The sequence below is a fragment of the Passer montanus genome, unplaced genomic scaffold (genome assembly GCF_014805655.1).
Source record: "Passer montanus isolate IOZ18808 unplaced genomic scaffold, ASM1480565v1 scaffold1, whole genome shotgun sequence".
Lineage (NCBI taxonomy): Eukaryota > Metazoa > Chordata > Aves > Passeriformes > Passeridae > Passer > Passer montanus.
In genome coordinates, this window is record NW_024356504.1 from 21,955,857 (window position 1) to 21,979,921 (window position 24,065).

Sequence of the window (24,065 nt, forward strand, 5' to 3'; positions counted from 1 at the left end):
GGATGATGGAGAGATCAGGCACAATGCTGAAAACAGAAATGTAAAGAGAGAAATGCTGATTCGGGGTCAAACTTTTTCTTTCACTTCTTCAAGGAGTACATTGTAAAGATCCTTTATAAGAAGAGACCTAAGTGCATTCAGTGGGTGGGTTAACCACTCTGTGTAATATGTTTTATTTTCCTAAACGAAGCTATCTTCTACTTTCACTACTTAAGAAGGAAAAAAAAAAAAATTAAAAAAAGAACAAAAATGCAAGAGTGGAGGTGATTTTGTAGTAGTTTTCATTGTCTCTGTACTGTACATGAATGCACTTTCACTTTGAGTAACATCATTTAGATGGATTTCTGAGTGATGAAAATTATGCCCTCGTAAAGTGCTGCAAGCCATGATGATTTATTTTTTTGTAGCTGACAGGTTCACCTCTAAACCATGTCCCTAAGAGCCATATCCATGTGACATTTTCATCCCTGAGGAATGGTGGCTCCCCCAAGCCTGTGCCAGTGCTTGACAACCCTGTCAGTGATCACCCATTCACCTGCTTCTGCTGTTAACTAAATCTACTTCAGTTTGCAGAGGATAAAAGGCTTTCCAAGGTTTGTCTTCTCATCTCTGTCTCCTTACCTTGACTGCAGCCTGGGCTGGGTCCCTGTGGGCTGTCACTGTCACCGTGCCATCAGCTGTGCAGTGCTGGGGAGTTCTAAGGGAGCACAGCAGCAGTCCCTGCCTGCTGCAGCCTCTGCAGGGTCCTTGGCAGGCTTGTCCTGTGTCATGAAGACCACATTTCTAAGCAGTGTGAACCCCTGAAACAGCAATAAATCACCTTGCAGGGGGCCCAGCATTTTGGTGCACAGGTCCTGGCTGTGATATCTGTATTTATTGAGTTTATTATGATTCTGCAAGACCTGAGGAAGTTGTAATACTATTAGGTCTTCAGATTTGAGTGACTGACCCAGTAAAACTTTTTCTGAACTAACTGGAGACAGAAATGTACAATGTTCCTAAACTCTGCTGTCCCATCTGCCTGTGGGTTAAATGAGTCCTGTCCTGGAAGGTCAGTCTGTCCTGCCTGTGAGCCACATTTTTATTCCATCTGTTAATATGAATGTTCTGAAGATGATGCCAAGAAAGATTTTACTAAATATACACACTTTTTATGGGAATAGATAGTCCTTGAAGTGATCACGTTCTTTTCTGAATACCACAATTAAACAGATTTTGACCACCCTCTCTCAAAAGTCAAGTGCTGGAAAATGACTTCACACATATATATATATATGTGTGTGTGTGTGTGTATATCTATATATGTATATATAGATATATATGTGTGTGTGTGTGTGTGTGTGTATGTGTGCATGGTGTGTATGTATATATGTGTGTATATATATATATTTACTTTTGCTTCAGAGTCTTCTTCATTCATTACGTTGCTCTATATTACTGTATAATATACTGTATATTATTCTATTAATATATAATATCAGTTATGAAGGTATTTATATTCATAACATATAAAATGCACCACTATAAAAATACCTTGAATTCAGGTGCTAAACTGATGCAATATAAAAAGGCAGAGCTGTAAACTTCAATTTCTTGTTATGAGGAAAATTGGGAATATGTAAATCTTAAAATGCAAGTCTCTTAATTTTTTTCCATGTTTAAACAAACCACAAAGGGCAGCTGAAATGATAACTTTCAGTACCAGTATTCAAATCTCAAACTTTTCTTATTCTCATGAGTTCTTGTTACAGCTATGATTTATATTTCCAAATGTAGCAAGTATATAATATTCCAAATCCTAAAGAAAATTTATTTCCCTCCCTCTTTAACACATGAAGAAGGACGTGGGGAGGGAGAAAGAAGAAATAAGCTGGTGCTGAAAAACTCCAGCTTCACTCCTACTCTTTTATAAATTGCTGTTAGTATTCCTGTCTCCATGTGTGAGCCCGAGGTCTAAGCTTGAGATTTAAGCTATATACAGAGATGAGATAATTTTGTACAGGAATAAATGTGCACAGATGGAGATAATCAGAAGTGACTTAAATGTGTGGGCCTTTCTGGAGGTGCCAAAAGCCCACCACACCACACTGACGTTGATGGGGACTACAGGTGTGAATTATGCTCAGCCATACCCCAAGTCTGCTTTGTAGAAGGTGTTCAGACACCTACAGCACTACCCAGGAGTGTCTCATTAAGTGTTGTGGGAGTTAGTTGGGTATTTAGGCATGTTCATAAATCTCTTGGATGCCTCTTTGCATATTTATTGAGATTTCTTTAAAATTCTTGCTGTGCTGTTGACAGTTGCCATAATTAAAGTGACTTTTTTTTTATTCCCCCCCCCTCCCATCTTGTCCTATAGTTCTCAGTTAATTAAAAGAAATCCTAATGTTGTGGGCTCAAGAGTAAAAACAAGAAAAACTTTCAAGGACAGTACTTTGCATAACATGAAGGATCTCACTAGGATTCTTTAACCTGCTGGATACATTAAAATTCAAGAATAGGACCCTTTGTGCTTTAAAAGACTTAATGATAAATGCAAAAAGAAGCCTTTTTAAAGTAAAAACAACACTTCTGTAGATAGACCTCTGAGACATCAATTCTTTGAAATTTAGAAGGCAAAATATTTTAGAAACTGTTAACAAATGCTGAGCATTTTTTTATTGACAGTAATCTGGCTTGACTGACAAAAGCCCCCTTATTTTTCTTTGTGTTATTTCCATTTAAAGCACACTTCTGTAGTAAAGGAAGATGTTGGTATTGGCAGAGATTCAGATTTTTTTCTCACTCCTTAATAGTTATAGTGATTAAATGTGGATAGTAACAGAGCTTTTGATTTAAGAAAAAAAACCCTGTAAATTAGTGTTAATTTTGCAATGACATACTCTTGCATGTAAATCCTATATTGCACAGCAAGCCTCCATTAGGCTAATAAATCAAACTTCATATTCTTGAAGTGGTTTTCATCTCCATTCCCACTCTTTCCTAGCCACAGTAGCAGCCTCTCTTTCCAAATTCTGAATGTGAGAATATTAAAAATAAGAATAAAAAGGCAGAAAACCCCCAAGCGTGAGTCTTGCAGAGTTTTGACACACTTTCTGTGAGGTATAGCCTGTCACGTAGCATAAATGTTTTAACAGGCAAACACACTTCCCCGCTTTCTAGTCTCAATTTTGTAAAAAAGGATTTTTCTCTGGCCTTGCTGTGCTGACAGCTCTCTGTATTTTCCTGTACACACTGGTCTGACCGTGTTCCCATTGCCCATCCTTTGCTCCCCTCCTGTTCCCCCACTGAAACATCATCATTTTGTCTTCACATCGCCGTCCTCCTCCCCCAGCAGGGTTGGGGAGGTTTCCTCCCTCCCCCAGGCCCCGTGCTGCCCACGGTAGCTTTGCCTGTAGATCCACCCTGAGAAAAGCATCCTTCTGCTTTCTGCCTTCTTCCTCCCAGACACGGGTGAGAAATCTCCCTTTAATCTCTGCAAAGCCTGACTGTTCTCAGAGCTCTCCTGCGAGCTCTGCTCTGCTGGGATGCCTGCAGGACAAGAAGGAACTGATTTTCTCACTCTTGTTGGCAATGCTTCCTGAGGTTTGTTTCTTTGTGGCCCAGTCCATCCTGTCTCTGGTTGCATGGCTTTGTTGCTGGGCACAAGACAGAACTTTGTCCTTGGTATCAGAGAGAGCAAAGTCTCCTAATCCTTGAGCAGGATTTACTGCAGAGCAAATACCAGTCTGGAGAGGTAGGTGTGGCTTTAAAAACCCTTTCTGTATGATAGGAGGTGTTCTCTGTGTACCTCAGTGAAACCCAGCATTGGCAAGGAGGGAGCTGTGGTAATTTTCCTCTTTGTTTAAAATTTCTTTTGTTGTTCTGTGGCCTATGCTGTATTGTCCACTTTGATGTGTTTAGTACCTAGAATCTGACTTTCCAGACAGGAAAATACACAGAAGGGTTGCAATTTGACTTGTGAAAAATATGGTCAGGATTATGGGGCTGTGATTCACAGGAATTGCATTTATACATTTATATTATTTCACACATATATGTTACTTGAGCTGTGGTGTGTCCTTGTAATTTCATTTTATATATTGACTTAAAACCTCTCAACAATTTAGCCCTTAACAATACTGCTGGACAAGCTAGTTTTCCCCTCCTGCTTTAATTGAAAGCTTAGGTCAAATGGAGATGAATGTGTTGTCCGTGTCAGTGGAATTGGTAACCAGCCTTACCTTCTTAAAAATTCTATATATTTTATTTCCTTTGTATTGTGATTATGTTATAAATGCTACCTGAGGCAATTGTTTTGTTGAAAACTAGGTGTTACTACTTTTCTCTGCCTCAATTCATTCTTTCTTCTGTTTGGGTTTTTGTTTTACTCTGTTTTAGCTGGTCCCATTTGTTTACTTTTCTTGAAAAATTGCACAACAGGTATTTAATTTCATATTCTTTCCAAACCTGAGCTTCCAAAACTTTCTTGCCACATTGCAATAAAAAAACAACTTCAGCGAAGGATGAAGAGTAGAAAATGTTAGTGAATATATTTTTTATTTAAAATAAATTTTATTCAGTAGATTACTTTTTTTGTATGCAACACTAAGTTTAAAAATGAATTCTTGTCAAGATTCTTGAATAAAAATTGTGGGATGTTTTGATGCCTTTCTCTTTTTGAAAGGGAAAAATTCTCTGTTCTTGTACTTTAAAAACTACTTCCTTGAAATTGGCTGTAGTGTGGGGAGGCTTTTTGCTAGTGGTTTTGCTGACACTTCTCTAAGTCTTGCTTGCTTGCATTTTTAATCTTCCTGATGTTTATTTGCTTGCAGTGTTCACAATGTCACTTCAGTTTTGCTCATAAAACTTCTTAGGCACTTATCTTTCACCCACTGCTAATGTTAGATCTGGGTTATTTGTGGTTCCTGCTTTGTCCTTCAAACTCCTTCCTTCTCCCTGTTGTCCAAAAAATAGAAATGTTGACTTAAGTGGGGGAAAACGCCAATCTACCATATTTTATTTTTCATTACCATGCAGTCTGAAAGATGGGTTTTTTCTGTATTTTTGTAAAGCAGATTTTGCAAGAAGTCCTATATGGAATTTTTTCTTTAATCACTATATACACAGGCCCAATATGTTGTGTATTGATTTATTTTATTTTTTTTTTGCCCCACTAAATTTATTATTTTAAAGTGATGAAAGTGTTCTTATTTGATGGTTGAGAGTTGTCTCAGAAATGGCTGACCTTCAGGGAAGAATGAGATTTTTTCCGAATGAAGTTTTGCCTCTAGTGCATTATAATACTTAAAAACTAAATAATGAGAGCTGCTGCTTCTACAAAACTCTGCCAAGTACCAAATATTTGGTGGGTTATTCTTTTGTTGGATTTGGAGTTTGAAGTTTAGATGGCATATAAGCAAATGAGAAGACGAGCAAGATGAGATATTTAAATCATACTCGATTAAGTAAATTTTATCACATTTGGAAAACCTGATATGCAGCAAAATCATTCTGTTCTCTAGCAGTGTGTGCTCCTTGGTTAGTGCTTATATAAAAATGCAAAAAGGGTGTTATGCAAGGGAGTGTTCCCTTGCTTGACACTCACTCCGCAGCCAGCTGTTGAAACATGGAAGATTCCCAGTGCAAGCTCTGAAGTTTGGCTGCTGGTGATGAAGCATGTTTACCAATCTTCAGAAAGCATATTCTTTTGTTGGCAAAGTATAATTTGAAAGCCTGATCAAGTGAATGCATACAAATTTTGGGGGGAGTGCATGGGCTGGGAGGTGGTGGTGTGCTGGTAACAGGCACTGAGCTGCAGCTGACTCCTGTAAAAACTGCTTAAACACGACTCTGCACAAGGGTGGGTTTAAAAACATCTCTTTGGACACCTTCAGATTTCATAGTATCAAAAAAACCCTCATGGCACTCTTGTGCAATATTTAATGTGACAACACTTGACTCATGTTCTAACCTCAGTGTCAATAAATGTAATTAATTATGCATTGTCAGAGCATTGAGGGGAATTTATTCTCAAAATAGAAGTGGAGGAACTAATGGAAATCACCAAAGTCTATAAAAGATGTTTAGTTCTGTCTCTTCTGTCACCTGTGGTTCGCTGTGTGGGTATGTGGTGTTTTTGAATATCTTTCCTATGTGACTCTGTGTGTGAAACATGTGAAAGAGGGTGGCTGGTTTGGAGCATTTCGAGGTATTACTCTGAATTGTCATTGACCACATGGATTGATGTTCACCAGTTTCAGTAATTAATGGGATCCTAGACCTTGGACTTGAGCCATAAATGCTTCATATGTAATTTATACCAAATGCTTTCATCATCTTCCACGTAGATGGTGAGTATGTTTTTGCAGTGTCTGTGGTTTTGTTTCCTGTTACCATCTGCCTCCAGAATCCTCTTACTGCCTATGAAGCAACATCTACATAGACCCATAATGTCTTATGCAAAGATAATGTTACATTTTGGCCCTGAGGACTACTGAAAGCTGTAGAAATTATTATACTGGTGAATGTATACATGTAGTGAATCAAATCCTATTTGCTAAGGACCAGATCCTTATGGTTTGAATCAATGCAGGTGTTTGGAAGATAAATTACATAGAGAGCTGACCCTATGAGAAGTTAATTTTTTGGTGAAGTTGATGTATTGATAAGAATAATGGTAATACTGAGGAACAGTCATTCTGAACAACTTTCCTGTTATTTTAAATATTTTATATTTAAGGGAGGTGTTGATATAGGAAGTCCTATTCACTATTTGTGACTTTCTCATAAACTAAAAGTACCACCTGTTTCTCACTCAAGGTGAAAATTGTAGCACCTGAAGTGTATCAGGAAATGGCGATAACTTTTGACAAGCAAAGTGTTTCCTCTATCAGTGGTTTAAGTCCTATTTGTTTATGGGAATGCATTAGTTCTGCCTTGCCACTTGCACTTGTAGTTGCCTTTGTGTCTGTTGGCAAATCACTCACAGTGTTGATTTAGCATTATTTCATGTTCTGTGTTTTCTTGGTCTTGCCTGACCTGGTGTATTCAGCCATTCAGTTTGTGTAGCCCTTGTCTGTCAGGCTGCTCTCGGTAACTTTACATGTCCTTAACATTAATTTCCTTTACTCTCTCAGACTTGCATTTAGATATTTGCTTACCTCATGTCACTCAGGGCATTTTTTTTTCTTCCCCTTTCCTCAACTTTCAATTTCTTTACCAGCCTTACTTTGTGTTTGTTACAGTGATTGCCCCAGTCATCAGATTTTCAAGCTTACCTACTGTTTTCTCTACAACTTTCTTCTCCTATCTGCTATTCCAAAATTTTATTTATTACTGCATCCATGAAATGCTGATGACGTTTGCAAATTCTTCCTCATAATTAAAAGGAAGAGCTTAGCTCTGCTTTCCTATTGATAATATTATTTATCTGTAATCTGTTGCACCTAGAATGCAGAAAGACAAAATTCCTGCCTCTTTAATTTTATTCTATTGTGACTTCCCAATGAAACAAGACTCAGTCATCCAATTTTTTCCTTCATACTTCCAATTCATGTTGGAATTTCAGTCAAATTTGTGATGAAATTTCTACAAGCTTTCTGTGAATCAGGAGCTGGCTGAGAGAGCTTCTGCCTCTGCACTAAGGGAAGATAGGGAACAAGAAAAAAGTAGAAGAGGTGGAAAAAAGAAAAATGCAGAAAACTGAATTGGTATAATCTTTGCAGTATTTGCATTTTGTTGCAATGGTTAGGGGGCTGTAAAAAGGAGAATATCTGGTGTGGGCAGCCGTAGCAGGTTACAGAGCTGCAGGAGCTCAAGAAACCCTTTTGGATAAAGTTAAAGCTCATTCATACATGAGCTGAACTGTTTTCAAGTGCATTCTTAGTAAATCTGCAGTTGTGTGCTGATCCATAACCAAAGTGCATGTAAAGGAAGCGATAGAAGTTTTGTATATCTTTTTGGCCATTAACATTACAAATTGCATTATGTTACTTGAGACAATAACTACAGGCAGTTGATTTATGAGTTTACTTACTTGGCAATTTTCTTGATGCGTATCTATGACATGAATGAGTTTGGTAGCTCAGAGAAGTTTAATGTGCTCAAACATGGGTTTGCATGAGACATGCTTTTGGAAGTGAATTGATAATCTGCTAATAACACTTTCATTTATCTATCTATCTATCTATATATATATATATATATATATATATATATATATATATATATATATATATATATATATATATATATATATACAAACATAATGGAGTACTCTAGGAGACCACAAACTGAGTTGCTTCGTAATGAAAATATTCCGGGAATGCAAGTGGTGTTCTCGAACTGTTGGTATTTATTCTTTAAAACCAGATTAGATACAATCCAAAGCACCATCCTGCCAGTACTGCCAGACACCCACACCTCTGAGCTGAAATGCCTGTGGTGTGAATGTCACGTCCTCAAAACCTATCAGGTTCTTTTGCAGATGTGCTCCTGTTCTGCTGTGGTATTTGCTCACATAAATACAGATTTCAAGACCTAAGCTGTGATTCTATGTCTATTAAAGAGAGACCTCAGGCTTTATTTTCTGATTTACTTAAAGACAACTTTCTTATTCAAGTATACCTAGAGCCTTGGAGAAGGAAGAGGAAGCTCATGACTACTCAAGCATTCAATATTGTAAATAATTACATTTTCCAAGATGTTAACGTACATTTACTTTGAAACTGCATTGCAGGGGGAATAAAGGTTTGCTTTCAGCACTGAAAATGAAGCTACTTTTGCTACCAAACCTGGAATGGGAGTATTGATAATAGCTTCAACAAAGCATGCTTTGGAAAGGAGGCCTTTCTAGTAATTAGGATTATTTATTAAAAGCACTGAGGCATTAAAGAAAGTTCATTACCCAAACCATTACTGCTGTGTGGACCAGAACCAGCAGATGAAATAGCTTTTTCGAGTAGTAGCTTATCACTATCTAGAGAACCTGAAAACCTGGGAATGAGAGGGGCTAAAAAGAGGAAAATTGTTGTTAATGACAGTGTATAAGCAATGAGGAGAGCTTAGGGAGTTCTGTATGCATCCTTTAGTACTGTGTCGTCCAAAACATCAGATCAGAAACCTGTGCTGCTTGCTAGGACATTTTCACATTATTTTTTATCATGGTGGTGGGGTTGTGTGTTGTCCTGCGTCTCCCTGCCTCCCAGCAGTAGTCTGGGGAGAAACCACAAAATCCTATTACTAATTCATTTTCCTTATGCTGCCTGTGCCGGCTGTTTTCTGCACGTCACTTTTCTTTTTTTTTCCCCCATTTAGCTTTGTAAGGGCTACAGCTGAAACTGAGCTATTCCTCAGAGTTTGCCAGTACAAGTTGTTCTACAGCTGTCTAGAGATGCTGAAAGAGGGGAGGCTGTTTTCCACCTACTCAAAATAGTTCAGAAGTTGTGCCCTGTGATAAACTAAGTACTCATTTGTTTGCAGAGGAAACTTGTGTAGTTTATTGATCCTGCAGATGACTGGAAAGCTGATGCCCTCCCAGCAGTGCTGTGGTTACAGTCAGTGACAGGATAGAATGTGGTTATGCTTGCCCTCACCTGGCTCTCCTTTGAAAATACTGTTGGGGTCATGGCCATGTCATTCACTATTTCTTGTATTTTCTCACAAAGCTTTAAAAATCTTAACAGCATTGTGAGAATCATGTGCAAAGGTTTTGTGTGATGTTATTGCTGTTTTATGGCTGAGTTGTGTAAACAGTGAAACTTTTGTCTGATATTTCCTCTAACATTACTTCCAAGCCCGTTGCTATAAGGTTCTGCCTTCTGTGACTAGGTTTCTAATGGAACTTCATTGCACATGTACAGAACTTCATGTATGTCCCTTTAAATATTTTGACATCTCTGTGGGACAAGTTGCTGCTCCTTACAAAGAGAAATAAGAAACATTGGCAGTTGTCATTCTTTGATTTCAATTAAAAGTGCTTCTCTAATCTTTGGTGCTATCAGGTGTTGAAAAGCACCTGATGTATTAAGCAACAGCATATATGCAGGAAAGGGGTTAAAATATTTTGCTGCCCTACTAACTTTTGAATTAGATTACAAATTAAAACTTCATCCTTTCAATAATAAAGGTCTTAAATACAGAGTGATGGAATAATCGGCAGCACTGTTGCTTCCAAACAGGTGACAGTATTGAAATTTTAATTCCATTAAATTTTGTTCTCTGGAGATGCAGCTTGTACTTTCAACCATTTGTCTAGCCACATAAGCTGGAATGTGTTCAACATGCTTGCCAAGAACAAATCCATTGGAAGAAATGTTATACTTTGACCCAAGTTCAAGAAATTCTAAAGCAACAAAAGATAAATATTTCTGAAGACTCATTTAATGTTCAGCTTAGCTGTTTACTTTTCTGTCCTCCCTGTGATCTGATATGCACTTGCTTAATAGCATGCACATAAACATTTTCTATATATTTATTTCTGCTTTTCCCTATTTTACTATGACTCTGCTGTCTTCCCTTGGTGTTTGTCCTTTGCAAAAAGTTTGTGTGTAGAATCCTGTAGCAACAATTAATTTAAACCAAATCTAATGAGACTTTATATTTGTTTTGATTATCTACAATTCCCAGTAAATGGTAGAAAATGCAATAAAATTAACTCTTTTACACAGATGTACTTATATTCTCTGTTTTCTATTTTTGAAATACTTTTTCAATCAGGTATGGTGAGTATTTTGAGCAAGTACATGTTTGGATCTTTCCTTAGAACTTGTATTTACTTTTGGCTGTCTGTCTGGGGTCCAGGACAATTGCTGAAGACCACATTTAGTGTGTTGACCATGGATTTGACAGGGGATGATAGCTGGGCATCCACATCGATGAGAGCTTTCTTGCTGACTACAAAGAAGGTTTTGACTTTCCTCTGAGAGTTGGACAGAGCTCCTGTTGAGAGTAGCTTGTTTTTCCTCTTGGACGGACCACAAGATGTGATGTAACAGGCTGATTTGTGGTTAATAGCAGCGGGTGAGATTGGAGCCTGGAGTATCAGCTTGATGCAAGAAATGAGCTAATGGATCCAATTTCTATGTAATAAACTTAGTCATTCTTGGAGTGCCTCATAATTTGGTTGCTTTGATTATAGGCTGAGGTTAATTTTATTATTCATTAAAAATAAATAAAGCTTTCTGCATAAGCTCATAGCAATGCTTGCAGCTCTTGTTGCCACAGATACTCTGTGCACTAAGGAAATGGGAGAGCATTACCGGAACATGGGATTGTTGTGTAGGAACCAAGGAGATTTTGCTATGGAGATTGTCCAGGTGACCTGGAAAGGGCAGGCCCTGCTTCTCTGCAGGTGCCATGGTTTTACCCTAACAGAGCACAAGTGCCAAATGTAAAATTGAGAATGACAGAAGAGGCTGTCATATATTGGCCTTTCACTGGGGGGAGTTGCAAGGAGGGGAAGAGAAAAACATGGGCACTTATCCACACTAGAAATATGATAAAACTTACTGGCATGAGTCCTATTTTTAAAATTCATTAAAATTAATGAAGTAACTTAAAGGTTTGTTTGTGCAGTGGGCTTCAGGGACTCTTGAAGCCATGAAAACATGCTTATGGGTACTTTTTTCACTGCTTTTAGGATTCTGTAGATGATGACTGGGGCTCTCAGGCTCTAAGTTACTTTCTTGCAAAAAAAAAGCCCAACCAAAACCCAGAAAAAGCCAAAAACTAATTCTTAATCTCTTGGTCAGTATGCTGACATTCCAAAATGTTCTTTTCAGTGAGAAAATGCTATTTTGGGCATATGGTTTTAACGCAGCAGCAAGACGAAGGTTATTAATATTCCCTGTCCCTTGACTGTAAATGGCTGTAAAAATGTTCAAGGTCAGGAACATTTCTGATTTTCTGAAGTTCATTGAAGTCCTGTTCCTAGTCCTAACATTCATTCAGTTTACTGAAAGAAGATCAGGTTGGTTTGTGATTATGTTCTTAAATGCATTGCCTGGAGTGTTTCTAATCAGTAAACAGTGTATGTACCATAAGGATTTCAACACATAAGGATTTTTCCTTATGGATTTTCTTCTGATCCTTTTCCCCCTTATCTCTTGTGTTTTTTCCTTTTATACTCTTTCCTCCCTGAATTATCACAGTAAGCAAACAGCATGAAAGGAAGAACATCAGATGGTTTAATTTTTGTAGGACTGAAATACAGCAAGTGATGTGCTAGGTAGATAATTTGAAACACTTCAGAATGCTCTGTGAAAGCACAGACCCACATGGGGGAATTAAGGTGGGATGCCACCCAAATTGTTTCTAAGTGGGGGAATTTATTTTTGAAAGTGAAGGCAAGCTGCCTCAAGATGAAAATTTACTTGTTTTTATGGCACCTTATCAGAGACTGTTTTCCCTTCCTTCAACTTTCATCCCACTACCTCCTGCCAATTTGTACTACATGCACATGCACGAAAGCAAACATGCCTCCCCAACCTAAAAAAACCCCAAACCTGGAGTATTTATACTCTTAGTCTCCCTCAGTCCATCTGTCCTGCTGCTTCTGTTGTGACCCAGTGTTGTTTTGCTTTTCTCACTTCATGGGATTACATCCCAAATTGCCACTTCAGGCACAGTACATGGTGCCACCTCAGCTGTAGAGGGGTGGTGAGCGAGAAGACACAGTGACATCTGTCAGCTAGAAGAGAATGGCTTGGCAGAAACATTGCTGAAAATAAAATTGAGCAGCAGTAGGAACAGCAAAACTAAGACTCCATCATACAGTTAAAAGAAATTGTTCTGTGCATTTATTTTCTATATTAAGGAATGTAAATGATAAAATGTGCAGTTAGCAAAAGTGTGCATAAATCTGGTATAGTTGCATGATTTTTTTCAGCTACCTCTTCTTTCTGAGGAGCCTATGAGGTGTGTAGGGAATATGTACAACTTCAACCAGTTGGAAGCCCTCATCTCGACCTGGGATTTGCAGATCTGAGTTAGTATTATGAGCTTTGCTCACATGCTTCTGCTCCTTCCAGGATTCTATCAGCTTTTTTATCAGACTTCTGCCTTTTATTGGACTGATCACAACTGAATGAAGAAAATTTGTGTTAATTTGTGTTAATATTAACAAAACTCTTCTGAGGTGGCTTCAAATTTATGACTTGACCTATTGAAATGAATGTTCTTTTGTTTCCGTGACCCACTCAGGCAGGATACAGCCCTTGGCACCCTAAGCAGGTGTGGATTCAGCCTTTGGCTGTCCTGCTGTCTGACCTCTGCTTTATGCATTTGACATGGTCAGTGGCTGAACAGCAGCTAAACTGCTTCTGAACACTCAGTGTAACTGAGGCCCCCAAGTTTTGTTTAGATGTGTGGAGGGTTTATTGTTAATGGAGTATATTTCCTAAGTGTATCGGTTAATTAATTGCAGTGTCAGTACTGGAGTCAAGATGTGTGTGGTACAAAGACACTTGACAATGGTATGAGCAGAAATCGTGTCTAAATGCAAGTAATCTTATCAGAAATCAGGCTTCTTTTTCTCTTCTCTGATCCTTTCTTATCTTCTACCAACAGAGCATGTGACTGTTCTTTGATTTCACTTGCCTGCATTAAGTAGGAGGCCGTAACTTATCGTTGTTAATGCTGTGGTTTGAAAGAAGGAAAGGTAGACTGAGCCTTCAAAAGAACTGAGGGAGCCAACATCTCACAATCACAGCACAGATTGCACTGTTTCAGAGCACAGACTGGCCAGCTGGGGTTGGGTAAGGTGCTGGGATATTCCCACAGGAATAAACAACTGCAATACCAGGAAATCCAGTAATTTGCATTTGGTTGGGGTATAGTGCACATCTGTTTAGGCAATACAGCTGCAGTAGGAGACTGTGGTTAACATCAACCTGGAATTCTAGTTTATGTATACTGGAAGTTTGTCTGGCTTAAACTCTTAAAACGTAGCACTCCCAGTTTGGACTCATTAGAAAAGAGATTTTAGAGGATTTTAGGATGTATTGCATCAGTTTCTGCATGAAGCCTGACTCCTGGCACCCCTTAGCAGAGGAGCTCTGGGACAGGGCAGGTGTTTTCACTCACCCTGTGTTTGCTGGCTGTAGCTCTGGTGTGCTGGCAGCCCACTGGCTTCACACTTGAATTATCATCAGCTTTTAGGTTAGCACGCCCTTGGTGAGAATAGAGGCAGCTCATATCTTGGTGTTTGTCCTTGGCTGGTCTGCAACAGCTTGTTCTACAGAATCAAACAGTTGCAAACAGAAGGGCAGCTTGCCCTCTTGAGGAAACAATCTGGAAAATAGGTCAGGCAGGGTGGCATGCGTGAGTACACACTGTTAGTGTCTGGATGGATATATGTAAGAGAATGAGAGATTGCTGTGACTGAAGGTTTAGGAGGCTGATGGAACATAGTTTAAAACCAGCTTTAAACTTTGTAACAGAACTTGGGTAGATTGACATTCATTGACATACCTGTTACTAAAGGCTGGTTTTTACTCATTCCTGGTCATTACTACTGCATAGTCAAAGCAATTAGTGTGTGAAAGTTTCATTATAAATGTGAGCAGAGGGTACCACAGAGCTGGTGCCATGGATTTAGCCCTGATGGGCCTGTCACAGGTGCCTTTTCTTTACTGTTAAAAGAAAAGCAGGGTTTTTTTCCAAAATTCAAGGTTGTGTCTTATCATTGACTAGTATTTGACCATTGTTGAGTAACTCACAATTTTGGGGCCTCTCCTTTCAACCTGTGCCTCTATTTCCCAGCCCTTGGTTCTTATCTCATATCTAAGCTGTTTGCTGTAACAAGAGGCACCTGGTACCCAGCTCTAGCTCATACTGTTATTCCTAGAATAATTTCTTCAGCATAAGAGGCCACAATTTGGGACTTGCATGTTTGGCACTGGAATACAGGCCTTTTCCTAGCAGTGGCAATACTATTTTTACTGAGCCACATTGTACAAAAATACATATAGACTGGTTACTAGTCATGATGTGTAAGGTTACTTAGGTTTGAGTTTATAACAAACTAACAATTAAATACCACTCAAGCTGCTGTTTTTATGGGTGCAAGAGCTTCTGCTTTGGCTACAGACAATTAAGGTTTTAGAATTATGTAACTACGGATGAATGGTGCATTCAACTGATGAAGAGTTTAATCCTGAGTATCCCGATTTAATTCTGAGTGTCCTGAGGATAGTAGTGTTCCTAGCTTACCCTAAGTACCATTTCTAATATAGGTACAGATTGGACAGAGAATATCAAGCTGTGTATATGTACATACTTATAAAGAGACTTAGCTTAATCTCTTGTAGATGATTAATTCTCCTCCTTAAAAAGTGAAGAGGAATATGTGGATATGTGTCACCAAAATCTGTTCACATGAAGATGAACTGTTTGTACTCTATTTTAAGCATTAAAAAAAAGGAAAAAAAAGGTAAAATCTTAAAATGCTGAGAAATATGTGGTTTGACACACAGATCACTTTAATTAGGGTACTTATCTGAGATGCTTCTTGATAGTGTGAGGCTTCTCTTGTAGCAATGACATCAGCATGGTAATGTTATCCTCTCTAACTAGTGAATTGACCAGCTGTTGGACAGGATTTATTAAATACAGAACAGAAAAAATGTGTTTCTGATGAAGCTATATAATAGTGCTTTTAGTATTTTGAAATTCTTATGCCTGGTTAAATAGGTGTAAGGTTAGCCCTTTTTGAATGAAATATGTGAATAATTTTTGTTCAAGGTAGGGGCAGTTGAGTTGTAAATTGTGGTATGTTTTTCACAGAACTGTAACTAGTCTATTTAAAAACAACCCCAAACACCTGCCTACCACCCACAGAATCTTCTTTCAGTTGTGGTGAGATTTTGGCTGGTTGGAGTTGAATTTAAGAAAGAACATGACAAAGATTCTGTTTATTAGAGGCGTCCCTGCCTCGTGTATCCTTTCACTTTCATCCTGTTTTTCACACTTGGTGTTTAGTTTTCGTACATTAACTGCTCTAAATCAGGAGGAATTATCTTCCTAACAGTTTCACAAACAAACTCACAACCAAAGCATCCAGTTTCCAGAGGGTGTTGGAATTATTTCAAGAGATATCTTAGAGTGGGACCACATCTTTCCAAAGCTTACAAAGGGGGTGGGAAGTGGGTAAAAAAAAGCACCTGTGAGTCTTAGAAGCACAAACAAATATGGGTGTCCATATCCTTGTTAGATATGTGCATTTGGAGACTAGACTAGGAAAAAGCCTTAGTAATTAACAGGATTACCTCCTTTGAAACCTCTTATATCCTTTATAAAATGTGCAGAAGAATAAGGGAAATACTACCCCCTGGAGTTTTGGGATGTCTTACTTGGTATGGGCAGAGAGATAACTTGTAAGTCAAAATCCATCAGTGATTATGGTAGACAAATGTGTTTTATTGCTTCAGCTCTTGCTCAGTTCAGTTATTAATTTCCTGTCAAAACAGAAATACGTGGAGACATTTCTGTGCTGCTGTCTTCATGCATTCCACATCACCCCTTGGTATCTTCAGTCCACTGTCCACTTAGGTACCAAATAATGACTCATTATAGGTATGTGGTAATCAGTAACTGGGGAATAGTTGTGTTGCAGCCCTTGGCAGCTGTCAGATCTGGGATTAAATATATACCAAAGTCATATAAATATTTATTAAATATATACCGAAGTCAGTGCAGCTGCCCATGGGAGTGCCAGGATTCTGCTGTGCACTTCATAAACCTCCATGGCCACCAGCAGGGCTGTAAGGTTAATTAGTTAAGTACATGTTGTGGGGAGCTCATCAAGTTGCTGGCCATTGAAATTGCTTCAGGAAAAATAAGGCTTGTTGGTGATCTTTGGGTTTGGGGTTTTCTGTTGGTTTGTTGATTCTTCCATCTGTCATTGAATTGTAGTCCTTTCTTATGGCAAAAGTTTAATATTTGCTTTCTACCTTTTTACAGTTTTTAAGTGGATTTAAGATTTATTTTTCTGCTGATAAATAGAACAGAAAAGTCAACACCTCTTTAAGGAGATAATCCTCATAGTTCAGTGTCATTACACTATTTCTTGTACCATCTTTCTTTCTGTTCTAGAACTTTAAAAAGAAGCCTGTGAAATGCTTGCATTTTTAATTGCTGTTTTTAATGTTAATTATGCTCAGAGGTGTTTTTTTTCCATTATCAACTAGTCATAAACAATCATTAGCACTTGTCTGTTAAAATATGATGGTGATAGATTTACTTTCTTATTCAGTGTTTTCTTCTTCACAAACAAGTGATAATTGAGGAAGAAATATTGACTATTTAACCACAGATCTTATTGCTGTAGAGGATGTTGTCAGTACTTACTTGAAATTAAGTCACTGAGGGAATTTGTCTGGAATATTTTAGAATTTTTTTAAAGTCATTATATTGTTTTTCACTATGGCATTTTCTATATTTTATCACACCCAATATTGCAAAAGAACAGTAAAACTTTCAGCATTTAATGAAGTAACAATATTCTATTATTCAGTCAGACCAAAAATATCTCAAGACTATAGTTAAACAAACAGAATGAAGTAAAATTTCTCCCTGCCATTTCTTGGAAAATTAACTGAAATTTATGTAGAGCAGCATTAAACAGAGTCCTTAATTTTCTCTGTTGAGACTGTTCCTTTTCTTTCCTGAGATATTTTCAGTGGGAAAAAAGCCACCTTGGGGGCTTTATGATGTTTTTCACTGTATTTGCAATTAATGTCTCTGCCCCATTCCTCCTTAAGCAAAAGATGGCTGCAGATTTTTCTTTTAGCAGTGTGAGGGCACAGGACAGTGTCTGCCTTGCCTGTTTTTAGTTTAAGTAATGCGCCTTCACTTCCACAATCAATTTTATCTGTGATGTGCAATGTGCACACTCAAGTCACATTGGAGATAAGTGCTCCAAAGGTATTTCTGTCCCTCTGCACAACTCCTGGTTCAGCTGGAAGCAGAAGATCTACAGGGAATTTTAACAAGCAGGAGCACTGCTAGCAGGGATCTGAGTAATTATCCTATTAAAACAGAGCAACATCTGCATTATCTGTGCAAGCACAGAATGGAAGGGAACATTATGTTCTCTAATCCTGTCTGGAAGCATTATGAAGTTAAAAGGATAACATTTTACCAAATCTGCGTTCTAACATGATAGGTTACACTTAATTACCTTTTAATTACCCCTCTTCTAGTTGGACTTCAGGCTAAGGACCCTGCCTCTAACTCTCATCACAGACCATTTCCTGCCTTTGGATTCTTCATGACAAGTTTTATAATTAAGTTTACCTTGAAAGTTGGTCCTACTGTATCTTGAAGGCCTTTATTGCAATTCCTTTTCCCTTGTGTATGAAAAAAGCTCTGAGAATATTAGTTTATATATCAAAGACATTTTGCTGCATTCAGAAGTTTGTGTTTTCGATTTAGTTGCAAAGAGTAACCTCGTTGGAGTATGTTTTATGGCTGAGGAGTGACTGCACAGCAGAGGCCACACAGGAGCAGAACATTATTGCAGCCTCCCAACTGCTTGCAGTGGAAGCCAGGAGAGTGTACTGGCTTAAATAATGTAGATTTCTTCTTTCCTCTTTACCCCTGAGGGAGTCTGATTTCCTGATCACCTATCTAGCCATATGCTGTAGCTCCTGCCAGGAACTCCGAGCAGTGTCACTGCCAGCTAAAATTACTTGTTTTCTGAGAGCTGAATTACATTGAGAATTGTCTTAAATTGCTGCACTGGCAACATTGCGAAGTTTTGCGTACACACACACAAATAAATATGTTACAGCAGCCTTACTTTGAAATACAGCTTAGAAACCACTTCAGGCAGGGAATTTGATCCAGATGCTGTGAGGTGTTCTCCACCTGCTCGGGCACATCACTGCTGCTTTGTTGTCCTTCCAGTGCTTTTCTCAGCCTCTTTTTGCTCTGGCTGCCACAGTACAATGATGAGACATGCAAATTAACCATTTACAAAGCAAGCATCTTGGCTGCTCCTGGTTTGTACCAGTTAGAGGGAAGAACTAGAGTGGGTAGTAAAAACTCCAGGTGTGCTAACTGTGCTTTTTTTTCTTTTCTCTTGCAACAGGATGGAACTGAAATACAGATATGTGTTGACAAAGGAGCTGGAATAAGACTGAGTCCTGCTCTGTGATATTTATATACCTGGACCATGAACTTGCTGTTTGGCTTCATGCTTTAGGAACCTTTGTAGGAACTGTGTGAAGCTGTTGGGAATCATGGCATTCTCTCCATGGAAGCTGTCCTCTCAGAAACTAGGCTTTTTTCTGGTGACTTTTGGTTTTATCTGGGGAATGATGCTTCTGCATTTTACTATTCAGCAACAAACACAACACGAAAGCAGTTCAGTCCTGCGTGAGCAAATTTTGGATCTCAGCAAAAGATACATCAAAGCATTAGCTGAAGAAAATAAAAATGTAGTTGATGGGCCTTATGTTGGGACAGTGACAGCATATGGTAAGTGTGTTCTCTGGATTATTTGATAATCTGATTAAGGCTTTTTCCTCAGTTGTCCAAAGATTTTACTTCATAATGCAGCTCAATTAGCAGTACTTTACCCTGTGCATTTTCTGTACAAATGGAGAAAATGGCCTTCCCTTTTAAGTGGGACAAACTTTATATTTCCAGTCACTTGAAAACGAAGCTGTCTGCTAATTTTTCTTATGTCTGTCTAGTATCTCTATCCAGTATGCTTTGGGTTATTTGTTAGAACTCAGTTTTTTAAAAAAAAAACTTTTTTTTGTGTTTTTGAGAAAGTTGGGAGGCTTTTCAGTTTTCATTTCAGTGATGTAAGAAATTCCCTGTGGAAAAACTTGCCTTATTTTAAAATGGAGACCTGCTATTTATTTCGTCTATCCCATTTCACTTCTTTGTTCAGTAAATTTACTTAATGTTTAAGTTTATTTATCTGGTATAATCCTAAATTAAGCTTAAGTATATCCTATTTGCCTCAGGGCAGAAAACTCTGTGAGTTTTAGTGCTTTGTTTGGCAGTTGTTTTTAATGCTTACTCTCTTCCAGTTTGTACATGAGAATTAAGTTTTTGTGCATGTGTCAGACAAAGCAAGCAGAAAAGAATGAAGCACATTACCTGAAAATATTACTAAAAAATAAAATGTAATCAAATTTCAGGTTAGGTATGATTCCTTTTCAGTCTGTTAAGATCACATAATGCACTTTACTTGTTTAGCAATTTTTAGACTCCCTTTCTTTCTGACTTACCTGTGCACTTCCAGAATGTCTGGAAAACTAATGACTAAACTAAGTCATTTAGATTTGCTTTCTTTTGTAGTTGTCTTAATATTCAGCTCTGAAGAAATTGAGTAGATGGTTTTGTATGCTTGGACAAAGAATATAGACTAGGATGCAACAGATAGAATAGCTGAGAAAAAATAACTTTTTTCTCTAGTTTTCTGTTAATACTCTATACTTTTTGGTGCATGCAGTGAAAATATCGTGCTGGAAGGTTCTCTCTGTGTCTTGTTTCTGTCACCAGTCCTTTTTCCTCTAAAAAGCAAAATTTTGAGTTGGTGTGCATTTGTTTGCCTGTATGCATGAGATTATTATCCCCAACATAGCTGACAATTAAATTGCTTCATTGCTTAAATAACAACCTGCCCTTATTCTGTTACTCCAGATTTGTGGCTGCATGTTGAGCTATACTGGAACTGTAGCCTTACAAAGCAACACGAGCGAAACTAGATCAATATTTGGGTTGAGGATCTCTGAGCAAGTGGAGATCCTTAGAGGATTGTGTGATTAGACTCAGAACAAAACTTTATCTGCTGTATAGCCATTACCAGTGTCCTGTTACTGTGCAGGGTGCTTGATGGTGGATGAATTGAGAAAGAAAATAGACAACAAACCCCAAACAATCTGGCGCCACATATTGAAGGTAACTGGATTAATATGGGTACAGGATATCCATAAGCAAAGTTCCCCCTGCAAGTTGTTGCCTGTGGCATTAATTTCCTGTTCCAAATCTTGCTGGGGAATAAGTTGACTTGCCTCCAAACACTGGTCAAGTTCCCAAGGAGAAGTTAAACTGCATTTGGAAGCAGGTGAAATAACTTTGTGACACTTCTGTGAAGGGAAAGCCAAGGTTTGTGTAGTAATTTCAAGTCCATGGCTCAGAATATTTTTAAGATTAAAGACTTAAGTTTGGCCAGGTGTTTTCAACAAAGTAGTTTGGAAATATGGAAAATAATGGTAATGCAGTTATTTAAAATATTTCAGGGAAAAGCACTATAGTGAGTGAATAGCACCATATTAAATAATAGCTTATGAAAGTGGGTAAAGTAATTACTTAATAAGTTAATTTGTCCTGTTTGGCATACCAAATGACTTGCTGCTAGCAAATAATCAGGTTAGCTCTTCACAAATAAACACGTTAATGACTGATGTTAATAATAATTGGTAGAGATTTCTTCAATATTCTGTGAAAATTAATGCTCTTGCTTATTGAGCCTTTTTATATTTCTTAATGTTATCCTCTGATTGCTTTAAGTGAGCACAGTCATGATTTCCATGTTCAAGAATAAATTAAATATTTGCTGGATTTGGCTGCCTTTACCTACTGAAAGGTTTTCAGTAATTCCTTATTTGTGGTTGCACAGCTTGTTTACTTCCTCACCTTTTCTTTGTGCTGTGTATTCACCTGTCGAGTAGGTGGCTCAAATATTTTCCTTTTAAAAGTTATGGTTCAGATATACACAGTGAATATTAGATTTTTCTTTATAGCAGTAAACAGGTCTTTTACAAAAACTTGGTGAATCTGTGCTTCTGCCCTCCCCTTCTCGAACTAGCCTCCACTTCCCTTTTTGTTCTGACAAGATGTGTCTCATATCAATGTGTTGAATTAAAAAACAATTATTTCGAACCTCTTTTGTTTCTATGATCAGTGTATACTTTTATGTAGGCTATGTTTGTTCCTCACTGTTTCCTGAAATATTTTTACATTTTTTCCTTTATTTTTTTCTTCCTTCTGTACTGTGGTTTTGTTCATGTTAAGTCCAGAGTTTCCTTTTCTGCACACTGTGCCACTAAATAACCTCTGGACCCCTTTTAAAATAGTCCAGATGTGTGGACTAGTGCTTCAGATTTTACCTTCTGATCTTTACAGGACAAAGGAAACACAGTTATGATGAGAAAGGCTTTTGTTATGGCACCATGGAATAAATATGATTCTCCTTTTTGTTTGGAGAAAACAACTATAAGCTTTCTAAAGTAATTGCATTTTCTTATTTAGTCTCATTTGCACAAGAATTGAGATAGTCATTGGAAAGAAAAATTATGGAATGAATGTGGCAAAACCACAACTGCTGTAGAGACAGTGGAATCTCTTCAGATATATGGAAAAGTTTTCTATTATAGATCAGAACATTATTTGATTCTAAAGTTGTGTAAAACAGAAAATACATTATACCAAAACACATGCAATTTTATGTAACTAAATGGAAAAATAATGTAAATTTCTTGTACCAAATTCCTTAATCTTTACTAGGGTAAATGAACAAAGGACAATAGTTTCATCTTCTTTGGCTTGTTGCCATTATAATTACACAGTTTGTCTGATAGTGGTCTAGTTTTCTACTTTTGCCCTCAGTTCTTTTAACTTGCCAAAGTGTCTTGTGTTCCTTCAAGGAATCTGAACAAAATGAAAACCAAGGAAAAAAATATCAGAGAACTCTTTCTGTGTTGTCATTTGATATGCAAATTCCTTTTACTATTCATTGCCTTCCATGCCAAGGAAGCCCTGTGTCAGAGCAAACAGAGACAACCACCAGCAGACTGAAGAAAGGAAACGTGACTTTTGGTGTTGTGTGAATACAACAGAAAGGTTGAACTTAATTTTTTTTGAGAAATTATGATCTATTTTTAATTTGTCAGTGCAGGAGCTGGTTACATGGAGGAGATGCAGGAGAAGGTTTTTGTACTGGCTTAAAGCTGTCCTTTTGAGGAAGGGGATTTTTGTTCCCAGGTGGCTGAGTATCAACAGACTGTTCCTCTCATAGTGCTTGAATATGGATTTAGGTTTAGACTCATTATTACTTAAGCAGCTTCTTATTACTTGAGCCATTGCAAAGCAAGCATTTTTCTGTTCCCGTAAAGGCTCACATTTCACCTTCAATGTGGATATCTATGGGTAGCACTGTGCTTCATAAAATATACAGGCTGACAAGTTCCATGGCTAAGGAAACTTGGATCTGAGGCTGAGCAAAGGGAACATGAATGCATAGAGCTGCTAATGGCAAAGATTTGCACTGAGAAAGTGTGTGTGTATATATATATATCTCCAGTCTCATTCTTGTATCTATTGTTTGATTCTGTCTAACAACTGTGCACTGCATTATTAAGCAGTTTAACTTTTCATTTTCATTTGCAGATTTGAAAAAGACACTTGCAGTCCTGTTGGATAATATCTTGCAGCGCATTGGGAAGTTGGAGTCCAAGGTGGAAAATCTTGTACTTAATGGAACAGGAGCAAACTCGACCAACAATACCACCACTTCTGCTCCCAGCTTAGGAGCAGCTGAAAAGCTTAATGTAGCAGGTGTGTATGGCAATGACTAAAATTATTTATGAGCTATTTAATCTGAACCTTTTCTCTCTTGAGTATAACATGATTTTTCAGTGTTAGATATTTGGAATGTCTTGGAAAAAAAAATTCAAAGTCTAGCCTTTATCAATGACAAACTGAAGTCCAAGCTTAGTGGAAGGTCTTTTTTCTGTGGTAAGTTGAACACATTAGAAAATCAAAATCTCTTCTCAAGGGAATAGTTCACCCATTTATAGTAGATGTTTCATGCTTTAAATGGTTGCATTTTAGAATGATGAAACTGGGGAGATCTTTTCTCTTGAAGCCTAACTATTTAGGTTAGGCTTCATTCTACCATATGCACTTTATTGGTAGTTAACTGAAAGAAAACATTTATTGTATTTGTTGGTCATGATTTTAAAATGTCTTTCCCTGCAGTGTTTGATGGCTCTTAGGATTTGACACAGAGAGATCACCTGCCTGGTACATTCAGTTAAAATAAAAACATGTTTTGAGTTGAGATT

At 37.8% G+C, this 24,065-nt stretch overlaps 1 protein-coding gene across 1 annotated transcript in view; it reads left to right on the plus strand.

The window, feature by feature from the left end:
• Positions 1-3,521: 3,521 nt before the first annotated feature.
• Positions 3,522-24,065, plus strand: part of MGAT5 (alpha-1,6-mannosylglycoprotein 6-beta-N-acetylglucosaminyltransferase) — an 83,575-nt gene continuing 63,031 nt past the window's right edge. Inside the window, exons 1-3 of the mRNA XM_039702336.1 lie at positions 3,522-3,736; positions 19,073-19,461; positions 23,389-23,556. Of these exons, the coding sequence (XP_039558270.1) occupies positions 19,224-19,461; positions 23,389-23,556 (406 nt within the window). The 5' untranslated portion in view covers positions 3,522-3,736; positions 19,073-19,223. The remainder of the gene's footprint in view (positions 3,737-19,072; positions 19,462-23,388; positions 23,557-24,065) is intronic.